Genomic DNA, 16,118 nt, shown 5'->3' on the forward strand with positions numbered 1-16,118 from the left:
GGGCCACAATGAACTAAGCACCAAGGCTTATCTGGCTGTCTTCGAGCTCCTCAAGGACACCTGCTGTCCAAGATTCGTGGTGAGGTATTCGCACTCTCCGAGTCGGAGGGGATGGGACGACAACAAACCCACCCCGCGTGTGTTTATTGATGGTTCGACTGCTGACCGGCGATAAGGTCCACACCTGATCGACCGTGAACCAGAGGCATGAGACGGGAGGCGACGTACAAACGTACACTCAATTTAATAAAGTAATATCATGCCCGAGACAGAATGAAAAAAAAAAGAATGTACAAACTATCGCCGGACGGTGCCAAGCTTCGCGGAAGGCGTGCAGGTCAGACACAATCCACGCCCTGACACGACGCAAAGCCCACCACGTGGGAACTACTAACACTCGCGAAATAAAAAAAAATATGTGACACAAACGAAAAATACACGCGACAATAAACTCGGCAAACACAACGCTAGCGGAACATACAAGAATTAACACGCGACTAATAATTAGATGAAAGATGAAACGCAAAAAAAAAAAAAGAAAGAGTCCGGCGGAAAGTTCTGAGAAGGGGCTGGAACACGAGGCTTATCTGTGGCATGCTTGCTGATATCCCGATCTGAAGAGCGTCAGGCTGCTGGTACCTCACTGCCAAAGATCTTGACAGACTTGCACCGTCTGTCCATCAACCGGCGAAGAATTCGGCCTGGAGATTTCAGCCTGCCGACCGCATCTTCAGCTGTCTCTCGGCGCACGACCACGCTGCTCCATCTTCCAAACCCCTCTGCCCGCTCGCCGAGTCACCTCGTCCCTCGTCACGCTCCGGCGACCCACATGACCCACCAGTGTGGCGAACTCGGTAACAATGGGGAGCCCTCTTCCCCATCGCTGTGCAAGTGGCGTTGCGGCTGTGACAGCAATGGCGGCCCTCTCCAGAGGGACGCGGGCACGCACTCTGTGACACCTGCCCACTCTGTTTTGACGGTCAACCTGTAAGTTAAAAAGAAACATGAAAACCGTCAGTTTTGTGCACAGCGCAGTGATTTTTTTAAACTACAAAGCACCAAAATCTGTGCCCTCCTGTTCTCACTTTTCTTTACAAAGGTAGACAGTATTAACCAGTAAAATAGGGAACCAAGAGGCATTATGGCTGTTCTAGCTTGACACTAAATTAAATAATTTAGTAAAAAAAAAACACCATCTAGCAAGCGTCCCACGAAAATGACATTTTGAATGGGAACAGCTCTTCACCAGTATGAACACGTGGTTTAGCCTGATACATCCAGCCAGAATTCATCCATGGCCATCCACATGCAGAGAAGTGCATGCACTACTGCCACGTCCTAGAACACCAGTGCCCATCAGCTCAGAAGCTGGGCATCTAATCAAACCTCGAGATAAGTGCCGAGTTTGCAGGTGATAAATCGTAGCAAGTCATATGAAAACTTCCTCTGCTCATACGGCAGTATGTTACAGCACTGCTGCTGGCACAAGAGGCCCACAGGTTGTTTAGGGTCTAACTTTATTGCACCATGGCAAGAAATTGTTGCACCTTGAAGTTACACACGCCTTTCCTTTTCTCACTGTTTGCCGGCAAAGGCCACAGCCTCGTGGCATTCAGTCAATGATATGAGACTTGCCACTAGAACTAGTAACTAAGTTGGAACTAAGAACTGCAGTGGACTGTTGCAGCAGAGAAAAAGAGCTGTGATAGCAGATTACCAAGTACAACTTCCAATAAATTTATGGCATAATAGAATAGCAATGTCTGGTGGTTACAATCGAGAGTGGAAAAAGTGCCACTAAGTGGCATGCAGACAGTTTAAGCTGCAGCATTTAGGCTCTTCTTGTACAAGCGTTTTTTTTATTTTTTTTTTACCTGAGGAAAAATGTTTGAAGTACACTTCCAGGCACTTAGAACATCCAAAATTAGCTTAGCCTAATGTGCCGGCTTATAGTGAAATTCATGTCAATGTTATGAAAAACTGAAATTGGCATCCACAGGTTTTCCTAATCAATTTTAAAGGGCCTTGACACCAAATTTTTTAGATTGGATTCACGCATAGAAACTTCGCATAATTCCATGTAACTAATGACCACTTTTGCAGGCTGTATTTCTTTTTGTGAAAGTGACAAAGCAGAGAGCAGCTTGGGCAAATAAGTGGGAAGAGATGTCAGCATGACATCATTAAAGGGGCCCTGAAACACTTTTCTAACTGAAGTCCCTATTAAACGATGTTGTCCCCCAAATCTCACGCGACAAAATTTTTTTCAAATACTTCAACCACAAGTGCAGTCGTTTCAATACCCGGCTTTCTTCTCTTCTTTCGTCCCTGCTTGCACTCTGGAAGCTACACAGCAGAGAAACTAAGAGGGCAAAGCCTCGCCAAAAAGCTGACCATCGCAGCAGCGAAATGGCTCATTGTGGCACCTCGTAGCGGTCGCTGCAGACTACGCTAAGCAGCATGCTACTTCTGCCTTACAAAACTGACAACCCGTTGTCTGCGTTAATAACACCACCCTCAAATTCCAGCCTAAAATTAGAATTCATGGCACTATTTTCGATACCGACCTCATGTTTAATGACCACCTAAATTGTACCTCCGAAAAGAATCGGACATATTCTCCTCTCACGTCACCCGCTTGGCGGCTATAGTGTTGCGCTGCTAAGCACTAGGTTGCGGGATCGTATCCCACCATTTCGATGGGGGCAAAATGCAAAACTGCCCATGACCCGTGCGGCGGGGGCACATTAAAGATCCCCTGGTTGTCGAAATTCATCCGGGAGCCCCCACTATAGAGTACCTCATAACCAAACCGTGCTTTCGGCACGTAAAACCCCAGAATCCAATCCAATTCTCCTGTTGCCTCAGTCTCTTTCTCAAGATGCACTACTCCTTCTTATCAGCAGATATCCGCCTAATTTATAGTAAGGTCCTTCTCCCTTCTGTAACTCATGCATTTTCTGCTTGGAGGCCTACTTTCCTAACTGCAATTAAAAATGAAAATAACTTCTATCCAAAGAACACTCCTTCTCGTGATTACCGGCTCGTTTCACACTACATGAACATTATCTTTACAAATTTCAGCTAATAAGTTACCAATTTCTATTGAACTGGATCATCTCAATGCTCATATTTCCATCATCATCATCATCACCATCATCATCAGCCTGGTTATGCCCACTGCAGGGCAAAGGCCTCTCCCATACTTTTCCAACTACCCTAGTCATGTACTAATTGTGGCCATGTCCCTGCAAACTTCTCAATCTCATCCGCCCACCTAACTTTCTGCCGCCCCCTGCTACGCTTACCTTCTCTTGGAATCCAGTCCATAACCCTTAATGATTATCAGTTATCTTCCCTCCTTTTTACATGCCCATGCCCATTTCTTTTTCTTGATTTCAACTAAGATGTCATTAACTCGCGTTTGTTCCCTCACCCAATCTGCTCTTTTCTTATCCCTTAACATTACACCCTTTATTCTTCTTTCCATAGCTCGTTGCGTCGTCCTCAATTTAGGTAGAACCCTTTTCGTAGGCCTCCAGGTTTCTGCCCCGTACGTGAGTACTGGTAAGACACAGCTGTTATACACTTTTCTCTTGAGGGATAATGGCAACCTGCTGCTCATGATCTGAGAATGTCTGCCAAATGCACCCCAGCCCATTCTTATTTTTTTTATTATTTCAGTCTCATGATCTGGATCCGCAGTCACTACCTCTCCTAAGTAGATGTATTCCCTTACCACTTCCAGTGCCTCGTTACCTATCATAAACTGCTGTTCTCTTCCGAGACTGTTAAACATTACTTTAGTTTTCTGCAGATTAATTTTTAGACCCACCCTTCTGCTTTGCCTCTCCAGGTCAGTGAGCATGCATTGCAGTTGGTCCCCTGGACTAAGCAAGGCAATATCATCAGCGAATCGCAAGTTACCAAGGTATTCTCCATTAACTCTTATCCCCAATTCTTTCCAATCTTGGTCTTTGAATGCCTCCTGTAAACACGCTGCGAATAGTATTGGAGAGATCGTATCTCCCTGCCTGACGCCTTTCTTTATTGGGATTTTCTTGCTTTCTTTATGGAGGACTACGGTGGCTGTGAAGCCGCTATAGATATCTTTCAGTATTTTTACATACGGCTCGTCTACACCCTGATTCCTCAATGCCTCCATGACTGCTGAGGTTTCGACAGAATCAAACGCTTTCTCGTAATCAATGAAAGCTATATATAAGGGTTGGTTATATTCCGCACATTTCTCTATCACCTGATTGATAGTGCGAATATGGTCTATTGTTGAGTAGCCTTTACGGAATCCTGCTTGGTCCTATGGTTGACAGAAGTCTAAGGTGTTCCTGATTCTATTTGCGATTACCTTAGTAAACACTTTGTAGGCAACGGACAGTAAGCTGATCAATCTATATGTTTTCAAGTCTTTGGTGTCCCCTTTTTTATGGATTAGGATTATGTTAGCGTTCTTCCAAGATTCCGGTAGGCTCGAGGTCATGAGGCATTGCGTATACAGGGTGGCCAGTTTTTTTAGAACAATCTGCCCCACCACCCTTCAACAAATCTGCTGTTACCTGATCCTCCCCAGCTGCCTTGTCCCTTTTATAGCTCCCAAGGCTTTCTTTACTTCTTCCGGCCTTATTTGTGGGATTTCAAATTCCTCTGCACTATTTCCTTTTCCATTATCGTCGTGGGTGGCACTGGTACTGTATAAATCACTATAGAACTCCTCAGCTACTTGAACTATCTCATCCATATTAGTAATGATATTGTCGGCTTTGTCTCTTAAGCCAGCATATTTCGCTATTTGCCCTCAAAGTCCTAACATTGCATGGCCCCACCACCTACAGCCCCTCAAACATTCAATACTCCATTGGTCCCTGGACCTTTCAGCTCAGCCACAAGCATCATTTTAAGTTCCACTGCCTCCAACTAAACCAGATTCATACCATTAGAACCCTCCCTGTTTACCATTCCTATACAGACAGCTCCTACACTTTACGCTCAGCCAATATCCTTTTTACACCACAGGGACATCTTAAACAAATAGGTCGGTACAAAATCCATGGTGCTACCAGTTCCTACTCAACCGAAACCATCGAATTATTAGAAGCTCTCATTTGCATCCCCAACATACCATTCCTCTACACATTTTCACGGACTGTTTATCACTGCTCACTGCCTCAGCCAGTCTCACCACAATGAACACCTACATTCAGGATATTGAGCAACTTCTTTTGTATCTAACACCTATGAGACATCTAACCCTATTTCATGTCCCCGCACATAAGGGTGCTGTTGGTAACGAGCTTCCAGACACTATTGCAAGCTCTGCGACATTGTACAGTATTTCCTGTACAATTTTAGGATCATTAACTTCAGTTAGATCAAAAATGCATGCCACGTCCCATGCTGAATGGTCTGTAACCTGGATGTGGGAGAACCCAGACAAACACCCATAGCATCCCTTCCCCACCCAAAAAAAAAAAAAGCAACAGCCCATCTACTTACAGCTCATGCCTGCTCAACATTTTATCACTAATCCTCACAGCAAGCATGCATGTGGTATGGCATGCACAGATATTCCGCACTACTTCAGTGATTGCCCAATAACCAACCAGATTGCTAGTCTTATAAAAGACAATCACTTCACTGCAATAACCCCTACTTAACATGAATCAATACTAACAGACAGGAGGAAGAGAACACTATTAATTCGACCATATCGTGAAATGTCATCTTTCACATTTCCTGCGTATTCATCAACACACAACGCCCGAATTCATGCAGCTCCCTCCCCTTTTTTTTCTTTCCTTGCTTTTTTTTGTCAGTGTTCATTCTGTTGGCTCCTATGGTACAGCCAACAATGGTGGAGGTTGCCTCCGAGGACCAAACAGACGGACTGCCTGACTCATCACCAACCACACTGCACTCCTTCTCCCTCACACAACCTCTCTTGTTCATTACACCTGCCTCAACTATCTTATCACTTCCTCTGACCCACGCACCTGTTCCATTGCTTTTCTTTATTTGTATTCCTGTTTTCTGTATAATCAAACCTTTCCCAGCTCTACAGCTTTCCAGCCCACATCTTCGTCTCTACAATCAAGAGGCCTCATTATCCTGTTCTCCACCATGCCGAACCCGTCCTTGATACTGTTCATGGCACCAGAACTCCGAACATATTTTAACTTTTACTTTTAGTCATTTTTTCCTCTCTCTTTCCTTTGTTTTTCTTTAATCATACTTCACATCGTCAATAATATACAATAGCAGAATTGCCGAGACATCACATGCCAATTCAGCTCGGCCCATTTTCAAAATACTACCATCTACTATTAATTTAACCCTTCTTACTTTCCACTGTCTCACTTCAGCTGTACCTCGGTAATATTTTATATACAATTGACTTTTTAAATAAAATGTATCTTTCGGTTTTCGACTTCCATTCGCTTTTCTTTTAATTGGCTTTCAACCTGCCACACCTCTGGTGGTGCGGGTTCCCGTCACATTTATTTAGGTTATTTTTAGCATTTAGGGAATCAAACACGTGCAATCTTGGAGGCCACGTGTGCCAGGTGCAGCTACGCGCAGTGCAAAGAAGACACAATTTTCCTCCGTTTTTGAGATGGCAGACATGTATTTTTCATTTATTTCACTCAAAATGAGCAATTATGCATTACTAGAATGCTATCGCGATCACGAAATCAGCCCTTGGCGTTGGTGGGTCAGCTACTTTCGATGACGCTGCATGACGACATTGCGGAAGTGAGAGCAAGTGATCTTTCGCTGCGTTTGGTAGTATATTGTAACTTCACTGCTGCACGCAGTGTAGTAATGTTTGGCTCACATGTTCGCAGCTGCCTGTATGACAGATCAGCCACATTTTCTTACTGTGGTCAAAAAGCGTTTCAGGGCTCCCTTAAGAAAATTGACATCTGGAATTCTTGACTACTCACCAAGACGGGATTAAAAAAACGACGAGGCTTGTTTGAATCTCAAAGGTTACAGCAGCATTTACATGGAGGGGAAACACTAAACACTGGGTATGAGGCGTAACCGATATTCTTGGAATATACCATCGTGCTCAACATAAGCAAGTCAAGCCTCACCAGCACACGGGAGCAGACAATTGTGAATATAACTGTGTAATGATTACCAAGTAATATACTTGAAGCACTAGTAGTAATTAGGAGTAAGAAATGTGGCACCAGTAGCCATAAATACACCATGCAAGCATAGCAACCAATCAAAACCTCAATAAATGAGCATTCAGATGGTTATGCCGGATTCTTTGTTTTAATGTTAACGGAATTTAAAAAATCACCATGGCATATAGCACAAATCTACGTATTGGGCTACATTACTTGAGGCGGACATCAGATAGATTGAAAATCAATACACATAATTGACTAAATAACAATTTCACTAATAAGCTTTCAAACAAATTACTTTGGTGAACGTACTGCAATGCATGTATTGAAGCTAGTGATTTCACAAAGCACATCCACTTGAAACGAATTTTGACCCTAGCATTAGTTATGAGACAAGTGCAGCCCAACTTATGGCAAGAATGCTCTGTTTTTGCAGTTACTTTGTTTACCAAAATACCTTTTTATGCACTGAAGCTCAGACATCACTGGAACACCAATCAATGAATTTCATTGCAAACTTTGGGAATGCATATTTCAAAACTGGCGCCATCCTCGGAATTTGTTCTAAGTGGATATGACTTTGGATGTCTAGGGCTACAATTCGTAAGTTGTAACTCGGGCCATAAAGTAACTTTTTAAAAAGTTATTCAGTGAAGATTTGTTAATTAGTCAAATGTTCACTTTGATTTCTTATGTAAATAATGTCCGCCTCTGAGAGCAATCTAGCTTAAGTAGAATTGCGGTAAATGCTGCTGGTGATTTTTTAAATTTATGTTAATGATAAACTAAAACATACTGTATAGCTGCATTGAAGAGCAAAGTGACCAGTGATTATTAGTAATTATGCTTGGTTAAAAGGATATTTACATTCAATGCCACCACAGATATGAAGCGAAACGTCAAATAGTGATTCAATGATGGTCACTAAGTATTGGTAGGCTTCGACCACCATTAAGTGAATACGATTCACATTTCCTGCTATGCCATCTGTAGCCTCCAAACAAACACACTGCCAATGGTGCAAATGAGTTTCATTAAATGAGCAATTAACAGAACAATATAGCCCAATTATCGGCTCTAGTGACTAGTGATCACTAATAAGTACAGTACGCTCATTTGAGGATTGTTGCGGTTTTTAAGTGCTGTGATGTCAGGAATATCAAGTGAAATGTCATAAAGTGGGTGACTTAACTATGCCAAGTATGAACTGGTATGCTTCAGTCATTAGTGAACAACAATATTTTTTTTTTCAAGCTAAAAACCTCAGCCAACCTTCCATTACGGTTTCGGACAAAAAGATACAATATTTGTTTGGGAATTTGCTGTAATTCTGCATACACACATGCTCTTTTTAATTTAGTACTCCATGACTTTTTTAGGCTAAGAGTGTCACAAATTTTGTTATCTTCTGGGTGTAATTTTAACGGATGTATATACGTCACATGATCTCCATAACGTACTTTCAGTTGTGAGCAAGCACTCATCCTGTCTTCCATCTTGTCGTTGTTCCCTTTTTGCAACCTTTACTTTCACTATGTTCCGCACATGGTTTACATTAAAGTACTATACTCAACAGCAACAACACATTGTGTATGCCAAAACAGAGCGGCACGAAAAAGCTACGACAGCCAGCTGAGGCTCCAACTTGAGCATGCCTTGTGGGCCGAGCGGCAGTCTTCCTCCAGAGGAAGAATGAGTGCATTCTCCTCTTCAATTACACTAAAACCTTGTTAATTCGGATTTCGCGGGACCGGAGAAAATGTCAGAATTAACCGAATGTTGAATTAACGAGGTTTCAACAATAATAACTCAAAAAATGCCTAAAACATCAAAATACCTTTACTTCATGAAATAACTGGTTATTGTTGTTTGTTGCATGCGAGAAATTTTCGCGGAAAGCACAGTTCTTCAGAGTTGTTGTAGGTGGTGCAGTCCGTGCTGACTGTCGGGAGAAACGACACAGATGTTCTCCGAAACTTTAAGGCCGTCATCGGCCTCTTTAGCAGTGCGGCGTGGCACTTCACACGCATCCATGACAGCCGCATTTTTCCTATCAGAGTCGGGGGCTCTTTGTTGCCTAGTACATCTAGTATTTTGTTGTCGCTGAGGCGACCGGCAACAGAAACGTCACTATCAATGTGGATGTATTCGTCCAGTGGGACGTCCGGAGGCAGAAGTCTGTCGAAGCGACTGTCATCTTCCTCGGTGTTTTGGTTAACACCCGCATCCCCGGCTTCCAAAGAATCACCGTCATGGACAAAGCCGCCGTGTCGGAAGCAGTTCGCAATTAATGCGAGCGGCGTGTTGCTCCACACATGCTCCATTATGTGCACTGCACTGAGAAGAGTCACATCATATTTTTTCTTTGCCCCCATACAGAGCAACATGCGCTCAAGCATTTGACTCCTGTATCGGCCTTTCACATACTGAATGATTCCCTGATCCAGAGGCCACAGGGAAGCCATTGTGTTAGGCGACAAAAAAAGCAGTTGTATGTTTGTCAGCCCCGACACATTATTGTGCGCACTACAGTTATCTAGAACAATTAGCACTTTGCGCAATTATGCCCAAAAGCGGCGGCCCAGTTCGAGCAGCCAGGCCTGAAACATCGCTGAGGTCATCCACGCCTTTTCGACTCGAGCGATAGTCTATGGGAAGTTTTTCATGCTTTTGAAGCATGTCGGCTTTCCTGCTTTGCCGATTATCAACAGCGGTAGCCGCTCCGTGCCAGTCATGTTGGCAGCCAGCAAAACTGTTATTCTGTTCTTTCTTCGTTTTCCGCCAACGCAAGGCTCCCCCTTAAATGTGATGGTTTTATCCGGCAGGGCTTTGTCGAAGAGGGCCGTCTCATCAGCGTGAAAAATGTCGCAGGCATTATAATCGGCTAGGCGTGCGGGTAATCCGGCCCTCCAATCTTCAACAATGCCTTCATTCACAGCCCCTTTCTTTTCTTGAATCGGTCGGGCCAGCCTTCCAATGCCATGAAGCCTTCGACGCTGAGCTTCAGCGCATACTTTTCGGCCTGCGCACAGATAAGGGGGCCACTCAAAGGTAGCTGTGCGTCGCACGAATCGGCAATCCACCTTAACAACGCTTCTTCAAGTTTCAGGTGTGCTGCCGTTCGCAGTCTCTTCCTGTTGTCAGAGAACAGCGCCAAAAGCGCCTGCAAAAGCCAGAAGTACATCATTGCCGCCATGTCTTTTGAGACGCACGTTTCTCTATTATGTAGCAATAAAATAATCATGGCAGCCCTTGACGTATTTCCGGCCTTTCGGCACTCCCAGCACATGCAAACATGGCCTTTGAGATCGGCGCACGCTAATTGGAGACACCCCCTCATCATCATCATCATCAGCCTAGTTACGCCCACTGCAGGGCAAAGGCCTCTCCCATACTTCTCCAACTACCCCGGTCATGTACTAATTGTGGCCATGTTGTCCCTGCAAACGTCTTAATGTCATCCGCCCACCTAACTTTCTGCCGCCCCCTGCTACGCATCCCTTCCCTTGGAATCCAGTCCGTAACCCTTAGTGACCATCGGTTATCTTCCCTCCTCATTACATGTCCGGCCCATGCCCATTTCTTTTTCTTGATTTCAACTAAGATGTCGTTTACCCGCGTTTGTTGCCTCACCCAATCTGCTCTTTTCTTATCCCTTAACGTCACACCCATCATTCTTCTTTCCATAGCTCGTTGCGTCGTCCTCAATTTCAGCAGAACCCTTTTCGTAAGTCTCCAGGTTTCTGCCCCATATGTGAGTACTGGTAACACACAGCTGTTATACACTTTCCTTTTGAGGGATAGTGGCAACCTGCTGTTCATGATTTGAGAATGCCTGCCAAACGCACCCCAGCCCATTCTTATTCTTCTGGTTATTTCAGTCTCATGATCCGGATCCGTGGTCACTACCTGCCCTAAGTAGATGTAGTCCCTTACCCCTTCCAGTGCTTCGCTACCTATCGTAAACTGCTGTTCTCTTCCGAGCCTGTTAAACATTACTTTAGTTTTCTGCAGATTAATTTTCAGACCCACCCTTCTGCTTTGCCTCTCCAGGTCAGTGAGCATGCATTGCAATTGGTCTCCTGAGTTACTAAGCAAGGCAATATCATCAGCGAATCGCAAGTTGCTAAGGTATTCTCCATCAACTTTTATCCCCAATTCTTCCCACTCCAGGCCTCTGAATACCTCCTGTAAACATGCTGTGAATAGCATTGGAGATATCGTATCTCCCTGTCTGACGCCTTTCTTTATAGGGATTTTGTTGCTTTCTTTGTGGAGGACTACGGTGGCTGTGGAGCCGCTATAGATATCTTCCAGTATCTTTACATATGGCTCATCTACACCCTGATTCCGTAATGCCTCCATGACTGCTGAGGTTTCGACTGAATCAAACGCTTTCTCGTAATCAATGAAAGCTATATATAACGGTTGGTTATATTCTGCACATTTCTCTATCACTTGATTGATAGTGTGAATATGGTCTATTGTTGAGTAGCCTTTACGGAATCCTGCCTGGTCCTTTGGTTGACAGAAGTCTAAGGTGTTCCTGATTCTATTTGCGATTACCTTAGTAAATACTTTGTAGGCAACGGACAGTAAGCTGATCGGTCTATAATTTTTCAAGTCTTTGGCGTCCCCTTTCTTATGGATTAGGATTATGTTAGCGTTCTTCCAAGATTCCGGTACGCTCGAGGTTATGAGGCATTGCGTATACAGGGTGGCCAGTTTCTCTAGAACAATCTGACCACCATCCTTCAAGAAATCTGCTGTTACCTGATCCTCCCCGGCTGCCTTCCCCCTTTGCATAGCTCCTAAGGCTTTCTTTACTTCTTCTGGCGTTACCTGTGGGATTTCGAATTCCTCTAGGCTATTCTCTTCCACTATCGTCGTGGGTGCCACTGGTACTGTATAAATCTCTATAGAACTCCTCAGCCACTTGAACTATCTCATCCATATTAGTAACGATATTGCCGGCTTTGTCTCTTAACGCACACATCTGATTCTTGCCTATTCCTAGTTTCTTCTTCACTGTTTTTAGGCTTCCTCCGTTCCTGAGAGCCTGTTCAATTCTATCCATATTATAGTTCCTGATGTCCGCTGTCTTACGCTTGTTGATTAACTTAGAAAGTTCTGCCAGTTCTATTCTAGCTGTAGGGTTAGAGGCTTTCATACATTGGCGTTTCTTGATCAGATCTTTCGTCTCCTGCGATAGCTTACTGGTTTCCTGTCTAACGGAGTTACCACCGACTTCTATTGCGCACTCCTTAATGGTTCCCATGAGATAGTCGTTCATTGCTTCAACACTAAGGTCCTCTTCCTGAGTTAAAGCCGAATACCTGTTCTGTAGCTTGATCCGGAATTCCTCTAGTTTCCCTCTTACCGCTAATTCATTGATTGGCTTCTTGTGTACCAGTTTCTTCCGTTCCCTCCTCAAGTCTAGGCTAATTCGAGTTCTTACCATCCTATGGTCACTGCAGCGTACCTTGCCGAGTACGTCTACATCTTGTATGATGCCAGGGTTCGCGCAGAGTATGAAGTCGATTTCATTTCTAGTCTCACCATTCGGGCTCCTCCACGTCCACTTTCGACTAACCCGCTTGCGGAAAAAGGTGTTCATTATCCGCATATTATTCTGTTCTGCAAACTCTACTAATAATTCTCCTCTGCTATTCCTAGAGCCTATGCCATATTCCCCCACTGACTTGTCTCCAGCCTGCTTCTTGCCTACCCTGGCATTGAAGTCGCCCATCAGTATAGTGTATTTTGTTTTGACTTTACCCATCGCCGATTCCACGTCTTCATAAAAGCTTTCGACTTCCTGGTCATCATGACTGCATGTAGGGGCATAGACTTGTACCACCTTCAATTTGTACCTCTTATTAAGTTTCACAACAAGACCTGCCACCCTCTCGTTAATGCTATAGAATTCCTGTATGTTACCAGCTATTTCCTTATTAATCAGGAAACCGACTCCTAGTTCTCGCCTCTCCGCTAAGCCCCGGTAACACAGTACATGCCCGCTTTTTAGCACTGTATATGCTTCTTTTGTCCTCCTAACCTCACTGAGCCCTATTATATCCCATTTACTACCCTCTAATTCCTCCAATAATACTGCTAGACTCGCCTCACTAGATAGCGTTCTAACGTTAAACGTTGCCAGGTTCAGATTCCAATGGCGGCCTGTGCCACCCCCTAGTGCCACCCAATCCTATATGCCTCATGTGCCTCTGAGCTCCGGGAACTGTCCGAATTAACGGGAGTTTCGTGCCATAGGGTTATGTACATGTTTGATGGGACCAGACGGCGCGTCCAAATTAACCGAATTTGTGAATTAACAGGGGCCGAATTAACGGAGTTTTACTGTACTCAAATGTTATGATATGCAGAGCCACCATAGTCACATGTCGATTCGCAGCCTGCTACACACGCTTGCCACCAGTCATGGTGGCGAATTCTCGCAACTAGCATTGGGCAATGTTTCTTTGCATAGCAGAAATGTGGGAGTTTCAAAATTAATGCCTCCTATTTTCGCCCATCAAAACTACAAAACATATAATAATCAAGCAAGGTTTCAGCTGCACAATCATTTTCCCATCCAATCACCACTATTCGTCCTGCACTTATGCCAGAGATGAACAAAGGCATGTATTCATTGCAAGTATGGTAGCGCAAGGCAGGATGAAGGAAGTACACAGGACGGGTGCTAACTCGCAACAGTTGTGAATTAGCATCCACGCTGTTTACTTCTTTGTCTTCGTCTTGTCTTGTGCTATCGTACTCATAATAAATCATTACCAACTAGCCCGTCTGTCAGTTCTAAGGGCTTGTATGCAGTGCTCATAAAAACCAGGACAAAAAAAGGCTACTAAACTTTCTTAAACCCGAGATAACAGCCTTGTTCAACGAGTAGTCCATGTCTTGTGGGCACAAATGAGACGGAAGTCTGAAGGTGCCAAACTCAGACTGTGCGGTGGATTTAGTAGGACAGTCCAGTCAAATTCTGCAGTGTGGTCTGTGGTCACAAAGCTAGTATGAGGCCCGCTGTAATTATGTTGGAAGCAAAATTCTGTCATCCTTCTCCGTCTAACTATGCAAAAACCAGACCCTCAACATGGCCAGTATCTTCTTGCGGCACTCCGAATTGACTGTTCCTCGACAATCCTGGGCACAATGGACAAGACATCAGACACATGACACACGGCAGATGCTTTAGCTCTACAGAGCAAACATGTGGGACGACAATAACACCAATGCACTGTTGCAGGCATGGCCGAACCACAGTATCGTAGCAGTGAGCATGGCATGAAGTGATGTGAGGACTAAACAACTAACCTGCACAATGAAGAGCAGGTGTTTGGTGTCATAGATGGTTCTACTGTATCACACGAGATGAACGGTTGCAATGACTCATGTACATTGTAGCTTGTTGATGCTGTCATGCTGAAGTGACTGGTTGGTGGCTTCGGCAGCATGGAGTCGTCAAGGAGTGAAGACGCTGATAAGTGCTTTCTTGCTGCTTCAATGAACTAGCAGCCTCCACCATGGAATTTCCAGGACCGAATGCACAAGCGCCCAGGGCTTGGTAATGCGCCATCACTAACGAAGACGTCCTGCACGATGAAGAACACGCACCTGGTTAGTGACTTTTGACTGTCAGTTCTGCCATGACAACGTTCCAGAGCATACAAACTCACAAGAGAAAAAACAACAAACTAAACTGAAATGTGCTCTAGCAACAACCGTAGTGATGACATGGTTGTGAACTATGTGAGAGGCGACAACTTTGAATCACGATTAAACAACAGAAATGTAAACTGAATCCTTTGCTGTACTAATTGATCTGACATACGTCTGCAACTTTATATATCGCAATATCGTGCTAAATAATAATAGCAGCAGCACTGGGCACGAACTCCAAACTTTAACCAAATTAGTAGAAACATTATTTAATAACTGACATAAGTGACTCCGGACATTCTTGTGCTTCACCTAAAGAACTTATACAGCTGATGATTTTGCATAAACCTCGCAGAAAAAAACAAACCATGCAATTTGAATCGGCAGCTGTCTGTCAGCAACATTCACTACGAGTGGGCATGTCAAGCATATCAAGCTCACTCGGGCACAACTGAACATCCAGCTGCACAGGCAAAAAATCTCCAAAAGAAAGCTCCAAAACTTCAACAGCGTGGTGTCGTGAGGTTTTCAACAGCTGAAGGTGTTTTCCAAAAAGAAATTAGCCACCGTATGGCTGCCGTATACGTTGAACATTGCATTTCATTGGTCACTGTGAAGCGTTGGAGCAACCGGTTCAAAGAAGGATGTGAAAGTTGCAAAGGCAATCTAAGACCGGGCTAAAGCCACCGTGTGATCACACCCAACGCAATCGCAAAGTTTGATGAGCTGATTAGACAAGAATGGAGGATAAGCATAGACGAACTGGCAGAGCATGTGAACATCACTCACGGTTCGGTTTACACCATAATTCATGAACATCTCGGTTATCGGCTCTTGTGTGCAAATTGGATGCCCAAGGTTTTGAACCACCGCCAGAAGACGGAGAAGTTCGGCACTGCCTTGACTCATGGGATGTGGCATCACAAGGAGGGTGACGACTTCTTGTCTGCAATTGTAACCGGGGACGAATCATGGTGCCACTATGACGAGCCTGAAACACAATGGCAATGCTTACAGTGTAAACATTCGAATTCACCACCCCCAAAGAAAGCAAAGGCCGTCATTTCCGCCGGAACGGTGCTGACTTTTTTTCGATCGCCAGGGGCCATTACTGATCAAGTTTGCTAAACTTGGAGAGACTACCAATTGTTTCCGATATTGTGAAATGCCGGATCGGCTGCGTGTCGCAATCAAGAACAAATGACGTGGAAGATTGACAAATGGGGTCATCTTGCTCCACGGCAATGCCCATCCCAGCACCGTTGATGTGATTAACACAATATTGGC

At 44.4% G+C, this 16,118-nt stretch overlaps 1 protein-coding gene across 1 annotated transcript; it reads right to left on the minus strand.

Annotated features, from left to right (window-relative positions):
- Positions 1-262: 262 nt before the first annotated feature.
- Positions 263-15,769, minus strand: LOC142590386 (uncharacterized). The gene is made up of 3 exons (XM_075702471.1): positions 15,621-15,769; positions 14,487-14,764; positions 263-985 (listed from the first exon to the last, which is right to left on the minus strand). Exons 2-3 carry the CDS (start codon positions 14,624-14,626, stop codon positions 811-813), a joined length of 315 nt encoding a protein of 104 aa, XP_075558586.1. The 5' UTR covers positions 14,627-14,764; positions 15,621-15,769; the 3' UTR covers positions 263-810.
- Between the last annotated feature and the right edge of the window lie 349 nt (positions 15,770-16,118).

Source organism: Dermacentor variabilis, chromosome 8 (genome assembly GCF_050947875.1).
Source record: "Dermacentor variabilis isolate Ectoservices chromosome 8, ASM5094787v1, whole genome shotgun sequence".
Lineage (NCBI taxonomy): Eukaryota > Metazoa > Arthropoda > Arachnida > Ixodida > Ixodidae > Dermacentor > Dermacentor variabilis.